General features: G+C 38.9%; 1 protein-coding gene across 1 annotated transcript; it reads right to left on the bottom strand.

Annotated features, from left to right (window-relative positions):
• Positions 1-1399: 1399 nt before the first annotated feature.
• On the bottom strand, positions 1400-13959 carry LOC111434038 (subtilisin-like protease SBT5.4). The gene is made up of 9 exons (XM_023071335.1): positions 13906-13959; positions 4415-4524; positions 4230-4327; positions 3973-4137; positions 3543-3654; positions 2901-3453; positions 2423-2763; positions 2231-2345; positions 1400-2158 (listed from the first exon to the last, which is right to left on the bottom strand). The coding sequence occupies exons 1-9, from the start codon at positions 13957-13959 to the stop codon at positions 1400-1402; spliced, it is 2307 nt and encodes a 768-aa protein (XP_022927103.1).
• Between the last annotated feature and the right edge of the window lie 1492 nt (positions 13960-15451).

Genomic DNA, 15451 nt, shown 5'->3' on the forward strand with positions numbered 1-15451 from the left:
AGCATGAGACATGTTCATGATGTTGTTCTCAAAGAAGAACAATATGAAACTACAACTTTTGGAGAACGAGCTGTTATCAATTTCACAACGTGACATGACGTTGACTCAATACTTCCACAGGATCAAGTCGATCTGCCTGGAGATAACTGAACAAGAATGTCATGCTCAACTATGACTTGTAAAGTTTTAAAATTTGCCAGCCAACTAGCCAAGAAGCCATAATAAAGCAAATGAGGGGTATCACGCCAAAGAGTGAAAAAGAAGTTGCTAGCCAACCAGCTAAGAAGCCATAACTAAGCAAATGAGAGGTATCACGCCGAAGAGTGAAAAAGAAGTTGCCAGCCGCCAGCCAAGGACCTATAGCTAAGCAAATGAGAGGTATCACGCTGAAGAGTGAAAAAGAAGTATTCTACACAAATAAAACTCGTAGTAACAATAAGACACATGGATACAAAAATGTTGACAAAGAAAGAAGTCACTAAAAAACTGCACAACCTTCGAGAGCAAATGTTGTCAAAGAAAGAAGTCACTAACAACCTCGGAGAAGAAGAACAACAAGAGTTCTCAAAGAAATAAATTTTAAGATCTTTGCTACAATTGCGGGAAGAAGGTAGTACTAATTTGAAAGAACCCTGATATTCCGTTCCTAAAAGGAGAATTTGAGCTGTGCTAATTTGTTCGCTTCATAATATCCCAAATTTGTTTGACAGCGTCTATATTGGAATAATCTCCACTAAAAACCAATTTCAAGCGTCTACTAAACACCAATTTCCAGAGCGTCTATGTTGGAATAATCTCCACCAAAGGCTATCATACAATACTCATTTGAGCTTGGTCCAAGCTCGGCCCCTCTCACACTATATTTTGAATTAGGGGCTTGCATCTTTTTTCCTATCACGTGTATCTATCTCTTGTCAAGTGTGCTACCCGCCATGCCACTCTCATGCTTTTAAAAAAATACCAATGAGATCAAAAGGGCCTTAACATGGTGGTGGTAGTAGAAAAAACATCACTCATAGACAATTATGAAAATTGACACCTACCCAATGTAAGAAGGTCAAGGAAGTTGGTGACGTGATAACAAGTGAGCTAGCAAATTATAACAAGTGACCTGCACAAAATCTGGACAAAATCTAGACACTGTTTCGAAGAGAGTCTGCTTAAAATAGAGAGATGAAAAGAAATTGTTTGTTTCAATAATTGGTTAAACTAAAAAAAATTGTTTGTTTCAATAATTGGGTAAACTAAAACAATTCATTAAACTAACGGGAAAATGTTTAAAATAAAAAGAAAGAATTCCTAAGAACTAGTTCATATCGAGAAGAAAAAAAAAAACTATATGATTTCAGTAACAGAACTCAAAACTTGAAATCTAGTAATCCCTCCTAACAAAATGGGTTCAAAAAAAGCCAGAAGAAACTACAATTGGACTCTTAACAAAGTGTTTGCCGTCGGTCCAAATTAGCGTACCATAACCAATTTGACCCTCCGCCACAACTCCGGTCATCGTCAATTCAAACCTCTTCTCCTCCCCAATCTTTCGAAACTTCAGAACTCTTGGCTTCACTAAAACCTTAACTCCTTTCGGCCGTCGAACTCTGACTCTATAAACTCCCGGCCTGCCAACATTCTTCAACCTTCTAGTAAGGGTGACACATCCAGTCAAGTTCTGAACCCCAATGGAAGGGTAATTAAAGTTTAAAATAGAACCAGAAACAGGGCACTTGTAATTTTCCTCGGCGAATACTCGAATGTTCTTCTCCTTGTAGCCGCTGGCGCAGAGGAATTCTAAGTAATCGTTGGGGGAGAGGTCGTAGACGAGGCCGGGGTCGATGGCACCAATGGGGTGGATGTGCCCTGACCCATATATGAAGGGGGTGGCTGGAGCGAAGATAGGGGAGCCGCCGTCGAGGATGAGGTTCATTGTGTTGTCGCTAATTGTGGCAGAGGTCATTATGGCGGATTTGATGGCGGCGGGGCTCCATTGGGGGTGGAGAGCTTTGAGGAGGCCGACAATGCCGGAGACATGGGGACAGGACATGGAAGTCCCTGACATTGTTATGTATGGAACTGTTCTGTTGTCGAATGGCTCCCCTGTTGGGCTCACGGCGCCGGAGAATGCCGCGATTATGTCCACTCCCGGCGCTGTCACGTCCGGCTGCAAAGAATTAGAAACTCATGAGCTTTGTTCTTGATAATCTCAAATGGGTGTCGTAATTCATAACCAAACCTTGATAATTTCCGGAGAAACTATGTTGGGTCCTCTGGATGAGAAAGCCGCCATGGTCGGAGAAGGTTTGGTATTAACTTTGGACGACGGTGGGATCAAATATCCCATCGGATTTCTGTCAAAAACAACAACAATCAGAGAAGCATTCCGACAAAGATTCATAAAGAAGTAAAGAAATTGTAATTTGTTTACTTCCTGGAATTAATGTACGAGGAAATAGCTTGACCGTCGTTGTAACTGATATGGGAAGCTGGAAGAACATGGAGATCGGCAATGATTTTAAATCCACTAAACCTATCGTTGCAGAGAATCATTCCGACAGCACCGGCGAGGACAGCTTGCATTCCTTTGTCAATTCTTGAAGAGCCCCCTGTCAAGCAAACCAAGATCTTCCCATTCACTTTAGAATGATCCAAAGTTTTCGGCTTGCAGAGCATGGCATCGTCGGCAGAGGTGGTCGTTGCTTTCGCCTGAGCTCCGGTTATCAATGGGTATAGCTTTCTTCTTGCTAATGGTCTCGAAAGGCTCAACCCCTAATCACCAGGAACAATTTTTATGTTCAACCAAAGGACAAATATGATACCTAGATTAAGCAATAATGGAAGGGATATTTGCTTATAAAAATCAAATATAATATATATGTGAAATTATAATTCATTCTTAAACAAACCCAGAAGCGTTGCCCGTTTCCAAGCTCAATGGGGGCTTGAAATTCACGGTCCAAAGTGCTAGCCCCGACCGTCAAAATCCACGGAGCAATATTAGTAGCAGTCGCCATGCTCGGGCCTGAGTTGCCGGCAGAGCACACCACGGGGATTCCTTTCTTCAGTGCATGAAAGGAAGCAATGGCGATGGTATCATCATAGTATTCATCTGGTGGACTGCCGATGGAAAGCGAAAGGACATCGACGCCGTCGTGGATGGCTTGATCAAATCCGTCAAAAATGTCGGCGTCGTAGCAGCCGCCACCGTTGCGGAACGGCCAGCAGACCTTATAGGCAGCGACGCGGGCCTTGGGAGAGCCGCCCTTGGCAGTTCCGATACCAGACCCAAATACGCTGACGCCAGAGACATAGCTGCCGCCGGCCGTCGATAGCGTGTGGGTTCCATGACCTACGTAGTCGCGCGTGGAGTTGACGATCAATGGGAGTTCATCCGTTAAATTGTGGGATTTCAAGTACGCGATTAGCCCCTGATTGAAATACTTTGCTCCGATTAATTTCCTGTGTTAATCATAATTAATGCAGTTAATCACCCTTTAATCTGAATTAAAAATAATAATAAAATATCAAAATATGATTAACAATGGTACTTGTTACAAGGCACTGCATCAGGGGTTTTATCCATGCAGCCTCCTTTCCACCTCGAGGGCACACCTCCAGTTATGCCCTGTTCTCCAAAACTCTTGGACTCCGGCCATACACCTTTTTTTTTTTAGCAAAAAAAAAAAAAAAACATTAAATTTACCTAAATTTTTAATTTCCCCAAATAACCAAAATAAAATCCACAGTCTTAACTAATCATTATCATCTAATTTAGGTAAATAGTACCGGAATAAAATCCACCATCTTAACTAACCTTTATGATCTAAATTATGACCATTTTATGATCTAAATTAGGTACATGGTCAGTACCTCGAACCCAAATAGGATACAATCAAACTCAACCTTTATGATCTAAATTAGATATTTCATGTTAATCGGATGAGTTATATGAATAAGTAAAAGATAATATATATATACCGGTGTCGAGATTGGCAATAATAACATCCTTTCCAAATCTAGCCTTCCTCCAAGGAGAAAAAGGGAAAATAAAACCATTCTTCTCCAAATGCATGAACTCCCATGAATGAGTTGTGTGTAACTCTTTGGCTTTGTTTGGCAACACTGCTGCTACTTCTGGGTGCTCTGTCCCATAAATTATTATTTAAATATATATATATATATATATATATATATATATATATATATATATTAAAATTAAAATAGTTTGGTATTACTTGCAAGGTTGGTGGCCTCCTCCTCATCTAGAATGGCTGCAAACCCATTTATATGGTTCTTATACGAGTAAAATATGGCATCTTTTGCCTTCTCAGAACTGAAATTTTTCCATTTTTGTTAATTCAAAATAATATAATATTAATTATATTTTCAAATAAAAAGAAAAAAAAATCGAACTTCAAACCTCCCCAAGAAGGATCCAAGCAATTTGTGATGGGAATCAACCACTCTTTGAACATCTATTGCCGATACCTCTAACCCATGTGAGTGAGATCCTAATAATACAATATAGGACTGAAATCCAAAAAAATAAAATTAGAATTCGTATCATGATACTTTGTAAACATAAGAAGAACACACTGTCTAAAAAAAACTAATTTTACTATCAAGCAAATGGCATTACCTTTTGTACTGCAAACTAATTTTACTATCAGCCAAATGGCATTACCTTTTTTACTGCAATGACAGGTGATATTAACGGAAGAAACCAGAATAAAATAAGGATGAAATGAGTAAGATTCATCTTTCCCCCCTCTTTCACTCCAACTTAATTATCCCTAACTTAATTATCCCTCTGCTATGTAATTGTCACTGCTCCTATTTATATAAAAAGAAATGGTCACTGCTCGTTTATAAAAAAATTTGTCACTACTCCTATTTATAAAGAAATTTTTTTGTTAAATACTGAGAAAAACTAGGGATATGATTGAAACTTATTTTCTAATTTTAAATATTAAACAGATATAGGATCTATTTGTACTCATTTTTTCAAAAATAGGAAAAAAAAAATTGACTGAATTTTAAATCTCATTTTAAATATTAGTTTTGAATTTTTTTCCAATTATTATTTTTGCTTTATTTAATACGTTTCAACTCTTAGGAGTATTTTCACTGTTTTTTTATAATTATTTTAATTTGATCCATTACCGGTAATTTATTTCAAAAATATTAAAATAAATGTTAGTGGACAAATAAGTTAAATGCTCAATTTTGAAAATATTTTATTTGTAAATTAAATGATAAGTTAAATGTTCGGTTTTGAAAATATTTTATTTGTAAATTAAATGAGTACTTATTTTAAATATTTAAATGAAAATTAGGAGAAAATAAATATACCACATTACGAACCATAAACCTATATTGTCTATTTTGAGCATGAGCTCTAGTCACTTTATTTTAATTTTACCCGTAGATGGAGATAGTGTTATTTATCTATAAACCCATGATCCTCCTGTGAACTGCGATTACTCTTTCATAAATTTTCAAGTTCGTTAAAAGAAATTCGATAATCTGACAAAAAAAAACTTGATCAATCCAATTCACAATGTACAAGAAATTCGATAATCCAACAAAAAAAACCTGATCAATCCAATTCACAATGTACAACTTCGATTACATTACGAACTTATTTAATTTGTATTGAACTAAATAAATGAAAATTTTATAAATATAGTTGGTTTATGAGTTCTTATAAAAAAAGACGTATGTGCTCACATACAATTATATAGGGTTGAGTTGTACATCTTAAACAAATGTTTGAAACAAATAAATTAACCTTTTACCCATTAAAATTTTACTTCTATTAAAAACAATAAATTGAATAAACGACTAGAACAACTCAAACCAACCCAGCCTCATAATTGAGTCTATTATTTCACTTATTTAGGTGAATAATTGGGTTGAGTTTAAAAATTATTCGATGCACAAATATATGTACTACAATTAATAATCTATTAATAGCATAATTAATGCATGCCATGACCATTTGAATAGATGTTCATACAAATCTCATTTATGGTTATAGACACATTTCCCGTAAATTATAGATACTCTCCATTTATTGTTATGGTTAGAGTTTTACAATAAACAACTTTTTTGGTTGATTGAAAATTGTGCCACCGAGATAAAAGTGTAACAGACCACAAATAAAAAAAATTATAAAAAAAATTAGTTAAAAAATATAATAAATCAATAAATCAATAACTAAATAAAAAAACAAACAACTCTCACCAATTTTCTCCACTTTTCTCCGCTGATCTCTCATCCCTTTCCCAATTATCTCTTCTCAACCCACTCTTAAGCTAAAATAATCACAGTTTGTACAAAGAAAAAGAAAAAAAAAAAAAATGAAAAATAACCTTGTCAAATTTAATTTGAGAAAAAAAAAATGAGAATGGCCTCTTACCCAGAGATTAACGTAATTTAAGTGAAGATAAATCTGATAAGGTATAAATTGACATGTTTATGATATGAGATATTGTGATGCAATATGTTATGCTATGATATGTATATGATGAAATGTTATGTCTCCTAAATTGTGTGTATATTGCATGATATGAATGACATGAAATCACAACAAATGACATGAAATATAACTCGTTAGAATTATGTATGATATGAGAACTGAAGAATGAGAAACGATATGATATGAATGATGAACAATATATGAAATGTAACGCCCCTAAAATTTTTCTATTCAATCTAAGGTCGTTACTATATTTTAAATGAGAAATTTATCTTAATGCTTCTACATTTAATGCTGAATTTAATTTAAATGGACTCTTATTATAAATGCAACATCAATCTGTCATTTATTAACTCATGAACAACTAATACAAGGGAAAGAAAGAAAAAAAAAAAAAAACAACTCCGAACTAAATGTCCTATACTAACCTATGATTTATTAATGCGATTACAATTCAACCTATACTAGCCTATACTAATTATGCTAACGGGAATTAAACCTATACTAACCTATTCTACGAATACAAATGAAATTCAACCTATACTGGTAGCTCAACTTTTGCCGGACACCCATTAGAATTCGTAACCGTTACGATAGCATTATGTAAAACATAACGATACTTCACCTGCCTAATGGATGTACGCATCCGTATCCTCGTGATGGAATAGGGGTATCCTCCTAATGCATGAGCACAAATAATGCATGAGGTCCCAACGTTTTTTCGTTTTCAACATTATTAAATATAACACCGCTATCATTTTTCATGCATGTCATATCGTTTCTCATTTTTCAGTCTACATATCATTCATAATCCTAATGGGGTTACATTTCATGTTATTTATCGTGATTACATGTCATACATTTCATGTTGTTTACATTCAAAATTATAGTTCCGTTCATATGAGAATCATCCAGAAATATCACAAACGTCATAAGCACAACACATCACATCATACTAAAGAGCGTACATTCACATTTCCAAGTTTACGTATTCAAGCATAACAGTCTAGCATACAATTTAATGACACGTGCGAATCCACGGGCATGTGCCAACATACAACATACAACGCGTAACTTACGACGGGTGAGCCACTTACTTGGTAGGCCTTAGCCGAAGTACTCCCTAAAATTTAAACGTAAGCTTCTAGCTCCTCGTATATGTTCTACGCTTCAGTTGGTGGTTGGTTCCTATTGGATCATTCGACACCTTCGTTAGTATTTCACAAACATAATTAATTTCCAACTTGAATTTGTGAAATACGACCTTAAAATGATCTATTTTACCTTAAACGGAGTCGAAATCAAGTTCGGGAGGGTTGAAACGATGCCGAACAGGTCGAAAATAGGATTCCCGAGCAGAATAAGCCGCTTGAGCCAAGGGGAGTTTTGCGCTAGTTGCTGCCACGTGGCACTACCAGAAGCAGCCGCGTGTGGTAGCCGAAGTTGGGCCAAGGCGCGGGTTTTCGGGTTGCAATCGCGGGTCTGGGCTGACCGCGAGTGGTGGACCAAACCTGGGTTGAAAGAAAACGATTATAGGTGGGTTGGGCTGTCAGCGTCAGGTATTGGATTGGGCTTGCGGGTCTCGGTTTGATTGGATTTTTGGTCTCGGGTCACAGTTAATGGGTTAGGCCGTAATTGGGCTTTCTGGTTTGGGCTGAGGCGTTTGGGCCTTGGGGGTGTTGTCGGCCGAGGTTTGGACTGAAGTGGGTTGCACTCAGTTTGGGTCGCGGGGTCCAAACCTCGAGTCGAACTTCGTCTTCTTCGTCCGATTATTCAAAAATTTTCAGCGATCTCTCTCTCTCCACGGTAACGCCATTTTCGATGTCCATTTTCCTCGTTTTCCTTTCGTTCCTGAGTCCCCTCTTCCCCCGAAACTCGTTTATGTGTTATTCTGGCTCGACAAGGTCTGAGACTCCCAAGATGTGAGAGACTTTGAAAACCCGATATTCTGTCTTCCTTTCTCGATTGTGTACGACGTGTAAGCAATGTCGAAATCTATCCCTGGTGTGTAAAGGTCTCTGGAATTGTTTTCGTGGGGATCAAAGGTTTCAAAGTTGATTTCGTATGGTTTGGCTTCGACGAAGCGTCGTCGGTTTCTTCCTCAAACTCTACGTTTTTTTTGTTTTCTTCCTTACATGTGGTTTGACTAAGGATCGGGGTCTGTTGTTGTGGTGACCCTCGAAGTTTTGCGAGGCTCGTGGGTCTCGCCGATGATTGTGGATTTTTTTTTATCTGATCCATTACATTATCTACCCCTACAAAGAATTTTCGTCCTCGAAAGTATCAATCTCCTGGATCAATTCAGGGCATTTTTCTTTTATTTCCTCTTCTCGTTCCCACATCACTTCCTCGGTTTGGTGATTTCTCCACCATACTTTGACGAAACCTATGTTTCTATTACTCAAAGCTTTCACTTCCTGAGCTAAGATTTTAATCGGGTTCTCTTGATAACTTAAGCTTTCCTCGATCTCGAGGGGTCGGTAGTCTATCACGTGCGTAGGGTTTGTAATATATTTCCTCAACATGGACACATGGAACACATCATGTACGCTCGAGAGTGAAGGTGGTAAGACTAGTTTGTATGCTACTGCACCTATTCTTTCTAGGATTTTGAAAGGTCCAATAAAGCGGGGGCTTAGCTTTCCCTTACATCCGAATCTTAGAACGCCTTTCATAGGCACAACTTTTAGGAACACTGGGTCCCCCTCTTCGAACTATAAGTTCCTACACCTAACGTCAGCATAGCTCTTTTAACTACTTTGTGCTGTACGCATCCTTGCTCTAATTTTCTGTACTACCTCGTTGGTGATGCAGACCAACTCGGGTCCTACTAGTTCTCGTTCTCCTACTTCATCCCAGCACAATGGGGACCTGTTGTTTTTCGATAATTGGCCAGGGAAATCCTTTTCTTTTTAGTGAGAGGAAATTGTTGACGGGAAGTTGTTGGAAGAAAATAAAAACGCGTAAAAATAACATAGAGAGAGAATTGCAATTTGATTCGCTAAAAAGGACGTGATTTTTTCTTGTCAACACATTCACCTATTTAAACAATTAAATATCCTAAAAATGCTGGAGAGTAGCCAACTAAATCTGTGCCATTTGTTTTGAAATGGCCGCCTACAAAATTGGTAATCCATTTGACGTGTCAAATGGTAAAAAAAAAAAATATTTAATCAAACTAATTAAAACGTGTAAACCTAAATAACCCGAGCTCTTGTTCGAGATCCACCTCCGGTACCCCATTTGACGTGTCAAATGGTCAAAAGAAAAATATTTAATCAAACTAATTAAAACGTGTAAACCTAAATAACCCGAGCTCTTGTTCGAGATCCACCTTCGGTACCTTTTATTCGAGCTGGCGCACCTACCCTTCCATCTTCCGGCGCCAGTCCAGGAAAATATTTAATCAAATTAATTAAAATGAGTAAACCTAAATAACCCGAGCTCTTGTTCGAGATCCACCTTCAGTACCTTTTATTCGAGCTGGCGCACCTGCCCTTCCATCTTCCGGCGCCAGTCCAGGAAAATATTTAATCAAACTAATTAAAATGAGTAAACCTAAATAACCCGAGCCTAAGCTCCACCTCCTCCGATACCCCATTTGATGTGTCAAATGGTCAAAAGAAAAATATTTAATCAAACTAATTAAAACGTGTAAACCTAAATAACCCAAGCTCTTGTTCGAGATCCACCTCCGGTACCTTTTATTCGAGCTGGCGCACCTGCCCTTCCATCTTTAATCAAACTAATTAAAATGAGTAAACCTAAATAACCCGAGCTCTTGTTCGAGATCCACCTTCGGTACCTTTTATTCGAGCTGGCGCACCTGCCCTTCCATCTTCCGGCGCTAGTCCAGGAAAATATTTAATCAAACTAATTAAAATGAGTAAACCTAAATAACCCGAGCCTGAGCTCCACCTCCTCCGGTACCCCATTTGATGTGTCAAATGGTCAAAAGAAAAATATTTAATCAAATTAATTAAAACGTGTAAACCTAAATAACCCAAGCTCTTGTTCGAGATCCACCTCCGGTACCTTTTATTCGAGCTGGCGCACCTGCCCTTCCATCTTCCGGCGCTAGTCCAGGAAAATATTTAATCAAACTAATTAAAACGAGTAAACCTAAATAACCCGAGCCTGAGCTCCACCTCTGGTACCAGGAAAATCGTCCCCCTCAGATTGAGCCACATGGGCCTTCTCGGTCGTCTCCTTGTTGCGGTGATGGAGATGCCGGCACTTGGCGGAGGCGCGGGAGGAGTGAACGAGCCTGCTCAGGATGGACCCTATGATGTGTGCATTTTCGTGCTTTGCATTTTCTTTTAATATTCGAACCTGAGACCTGTGTGTTATTAGGTCAGCGCTCTAACCACTTGAGTTATTCAAATTGACTGTTGATAAGGTTGGCTCTTCCGTAATGATATACCACCGATGGCTTGAACCAGACTCTGATACCACTTGTTGTTTTTCGATAATCGGCCAGGGAAATCCTTTTCTTTTTGGTGAGAGGAAATTGTTGATGGGAAGTTGTTGGAAGAAAATAAAAACGCGTAAAAAATAACATAGAGAGAGAATTGCAATTTGATTTGCTAAAAAGGAGTTGATTTTTTCATGTCAAACGATTCACCTATTTAAACAATTAACTATCCTAAAAATGCTGGAGAGTGGCCAACTAAATCTATGCCATTTCTTTTGAAATGGCAGCGCACAAAATTGGTAATACATTCGACGTGTTTGTCACATGGACAAAAGGAAAATATTTAATCAAACTAATTAAAACGTGTAAACGTGAATAAGGAAACCAACAGGCTTTTATCTAACAGGACTTACACTGTTTTCCATATAACGCTTCAAATGGTGTCATCCCGATTGTTGCTTGGAAACTGTTGTTGTATGAGAATTTTATCAAGTGTAGTTTAGTGTCCCAACTCCCCATGAAATCCATAAGACATTCCAAAAGCATGTCTTCTAGGATTTGGTTTAATCATTTCGTTTGACCATCAATTTGTGGGTGGAAGGCAGTACTAAAATCGAGGTGGGTACCTAACGCTTTTTGAAGTTCGCGCCAAAAGGCTTACCTAAAATGTGGGTCTCGATCCGACACTATTGATACCGGGACTCCATGCAACCTCACAATTTTTCACGTACAGTTGAGCCCAATTGTCTATTGTATATGTGGTCTTACCTAGTAGGAAGTGTGCCGACTTTGTCAATCGATCGACAACTACCCAAATTACCATGTAACCCTTTAGTATCTTGGGTAAGCCTACTATGAAATTCATAGGAATATTTTCTCATTTCCATTCCGGTATACTTAGAGGTTGTAGTAGTCCGGTGGTTTTCTGCCTAGGGGCTTTTACTTGTTGGCACACTAGACATTTACTCACGTATTCCGCGATAACCTTTTTCATACTCCACCACTAGAAGTGTTGTTTCAGGTCTTGATACATCTTTATACCACTTGGATTTATCGAGAAGGGTGAGTTGTGTGCTTCAGTTAGGATTTCGTTCATTATTTTGCTCACAACTGGGACACATAAACGTCTTTGACATAGTAGTCCATCATCTGTTGACTTAGAAAAACTATCCACTGGGCCTACTGTCAACTGGTCTAGGATTTTGTTTAGGCTAGGGTCCTCACGTTGTGAGTTTACGATCCTCTGTCTGAGCGTGGGACGCACTATCAATTGGGCTATTTGGGCTATAACCTCCTTGGTTACTATTGCTATGTCAGCTCGTTCGAAATCAACTCGCACTCGTGGCTCCCTTGTGATGAGGGCCGACGAGTGTACTATTATTCGACTTAGTGCGCCAGCGACTACGTTTACTTTTCTAGGATGGTACTGGATATCTAGGTGGTAATCTTTTACCAACTCTAGCCATTTACATTGTCTTATGTTCAATTCTTTTTTAGTGAACAAGTATTTTAGACTTTTATGGTCAGTGTCAATTGGGTGAGAAACGAGGCTATTCTAGAAAAGTCTTGGACAAACCTTCGATAGTAACCTGCCAATCTGACGAAACTTCATATCTCGGTAACCGTAGTTGGCCGTTCCATTTTGTGACGACTTCTATCTTGGTGGGATCTACTAAAATTCCGTCTTTAGATACTACGTGTTCCAAGAACGAAACCTGTTGTAGCCAAAATTCGCATTTGGAGAATTTGACCTACAACTTGTTCTCCCTTAGAATAGTTAGGGCTTTTCGGAGGTGTTCTTGGTGTTCTTCGTCCGTTTTCAAGTATATCAAGATGTCGTCTATGAACACGATCACAAACGTGTCTAAGCACTCCTTGAATACTTGGTTCATTAATTCCATGAGCACCGCTGGAGCGTTGGTGAGGCCAACGGCTATTTTCGGTATATCTTCGTTTTTAATCTTAATTTAATGGTATCTTGATCGAAGGTCTATTTTGGAAAACATTATTGCCTCTCGAAGTTTGTTAAATAGATCCTCGATGTGGGGTAATGGATATTTGTTCTTTACCGTCCTCTTGTTTAGTTCTCTGTAGTCAATGCATAGACGCATAGAGCCATCTTTCTTTTTAACAAACAACATTGGCGCACCTCAAGGGGATACACTAGGTCGAATGAAGTCTTTATCTAATAGGTCTTGTAGTTGTGATTTAAGTTCTTTTAGTTCTGCTAGGGCCATGCGGTATGGGGCTTTAGAGATGGGTCTCGTTCCTGGTTCAAGTTCTATTCCAAAATCTACTGCTCACGATAGAGGGATTCTGAGAAGTTCCTCCAGGAAGACATCTAGGAATTCGTTTACTATGGTTACCGAATCTATTGCTATTTTTCTGTTGTGTTCACCGCACAGGCTAGAATCACCCACCCCCCTATTATACCAGGCGTATGGCTTTCATCATCGATATTATTTTTGGGGTGGTGCCTATGAAGGTTCCTTTAAACTAAAAACTAAATCCGTTTAGAGGTGTAAATACTACCTCTTTCTTATGGCAGTCTATGCTAGCAAAGTTTTCGGCTAGCCAGTCCATTCCTAGTATGACATCAAAATCCATCATATCTACTACTTTTAGGTCTACTTGGATGGTTCATCTAGCTATTACAACTTGTCTGTCTTTTATTCTATTTTCAGTAACCAGGTCTATTGCTGTTGCGGTACCGACCAATAATACATGCATCAAGGGTTCTACTACGGACCAGTCTTGACTAACAAATGACAAAGAAACAAACGAATGGGTAGAACCCAAATCAAACAACGTCAATGCAAAGTGTCCTAGTATAGAAAGCGTACCTGTCACCACGGTGTCAAACGTTCCCGCCTCTTTACTGGTTGTTGCATACGCCCTGGTCTGTGCACGGGTTTGCGTGGTGGGTACTCGAATAATCACTCCCCTAAGGGGTCCCCTTGGGTTTCCCGCGTTCGTTCCAATATAGAATTGGGCCGTGTGACCTGCACGACCGCACCTGTAATATACCCTCGAGCCTGCCATACATCTGCCCCAATGTTGTTTCCCACATTCGCGACACAGAGGTTTTTCTGGTACTAGGTATCGAAGTACTGGGGGTGGAGCAGGTCATCTGTCCTAATGTCGAGGTCTCTGGAGTGGCGGTTGGAATTTCTTGGGTTCGGCCTCGACGGGACGCTTCTTTCCTACGGATGCTGTTGGCTCCGAGTTTTTCTCCTTTGGAGGTTCCTTTAGGACCTTGGTCGTCCTCAGGGCCTCTTTGTAAGTTTTCGGGTTAAATGCCTCCAATATGCGGGTCTTCGAATTCAACTCTAACACAAACTTCTCTGTCTATTTTTCTTCAGTGTGTGCTAGTGATGGTGCGAACCTCTTTAATCTCATGAATTCCTGATCATACCGATCCATAGTGTGTACTCCCTAGGTCAGGTGCTTAATTTCTTGTTGTTCTTTTATATGGGCTTCCCTTGGATAGTAGTATTTTAGGAAGGCTTCCTTAAAGATTTCTCATGTTGTGATCCCCTCTCCTGGGTTGATATTCTGTTTGTTATCTGTCCACCACACTTCTGCGTCCTTTTGTTGTACATATGTCGCGCACGTTACTTTGTGGTCATTAGGGCTGATTCAAAGGTCATTTCCATGGTTGCGATCCACATCTGAGCTACTGTGGGATCTTCCTTTGAACCGACGAACGGACGGGGGTCATACTGTCTAAAGTTTTTTTAACCAATTCTCCCCCTTGTCCGGTTGTGGATTTTTGGCTGGTTGTGTAGCCGTCACATTAGCTAGTTGTGTGGCCGTTGCATTGGCTGGTTGCGTGGCCATTGTTGCGGCTTGTTGCCTAGCTAACAATGTGGCCTATTTTATGGCCAACATTGTTTGCATCGTCATCTAGAGCAACTCCAAAACCATTCGTGTGGCGGGGTCCAATCCAGCCCGTGGTGCAGCTTAAGGGGGAGGTGTGTGATATGAACCACGACCAAGGAATTTCATACCTCAAGGTCTAATTACAAGGACGAGAGTCAAGAAGCTACAACAAACCTTGTACACTTATATTCAAGCTATGGTAAGCTCATCAAAGGAAATTCTAGAAGACGTTGGACACCTTACTTATATGTTGTGCAAAGTTGAGCTTCAAGAAAAAGATGCATTAAATGCACTCTAAGTGGCATTTAATGAACTCCAGCTAAATTTATGGAACTAGTGATGACTAATAAACCCATTTCATTATTGCACTATTTAATTATAATTTAAATATTTATTTGTCATACTTAAGCTAGTCTTTAATATAGGAGGTAAAGGTTATATTGTAAGCCACCTCGGTTACCATATTCCACCATTCACTAGCCATTTTAATAGGAAGGTTATGGGTATTTCTCATTATGCCAATTTAATTTGGGAGCTATGGTCACATATGTTAAGGTTGTAAAGCTTATATCAAGCTTTTTTTTTATTATTATTATCATCACATTTTGAAATTAAAAAGAATAGAATTTCTATTTTTTTTTTAGCTTTGGTGAGAGCTAAGATTTTCTTTGCAAATTCTT

The sequence above is a fragment of the Cucurbita moschata genome, unplaced genomic scaffold (genome assembly GCF_002738365.1).
Source record: "Cucurbita moschata cultivar Rifu unplaced genomic scaffold, Cmos_1.0 Cmo_Scf00044, whole genome shotgun sequence".
In the NCBI taxonomy this organism is placed as follows: Eukaryota; Viridiplantae; Streptophyta; class Magnoliopsida; order Cucurbitales; family Cucurbitaceae; genus Cucurbita; species Cucurbita moschata.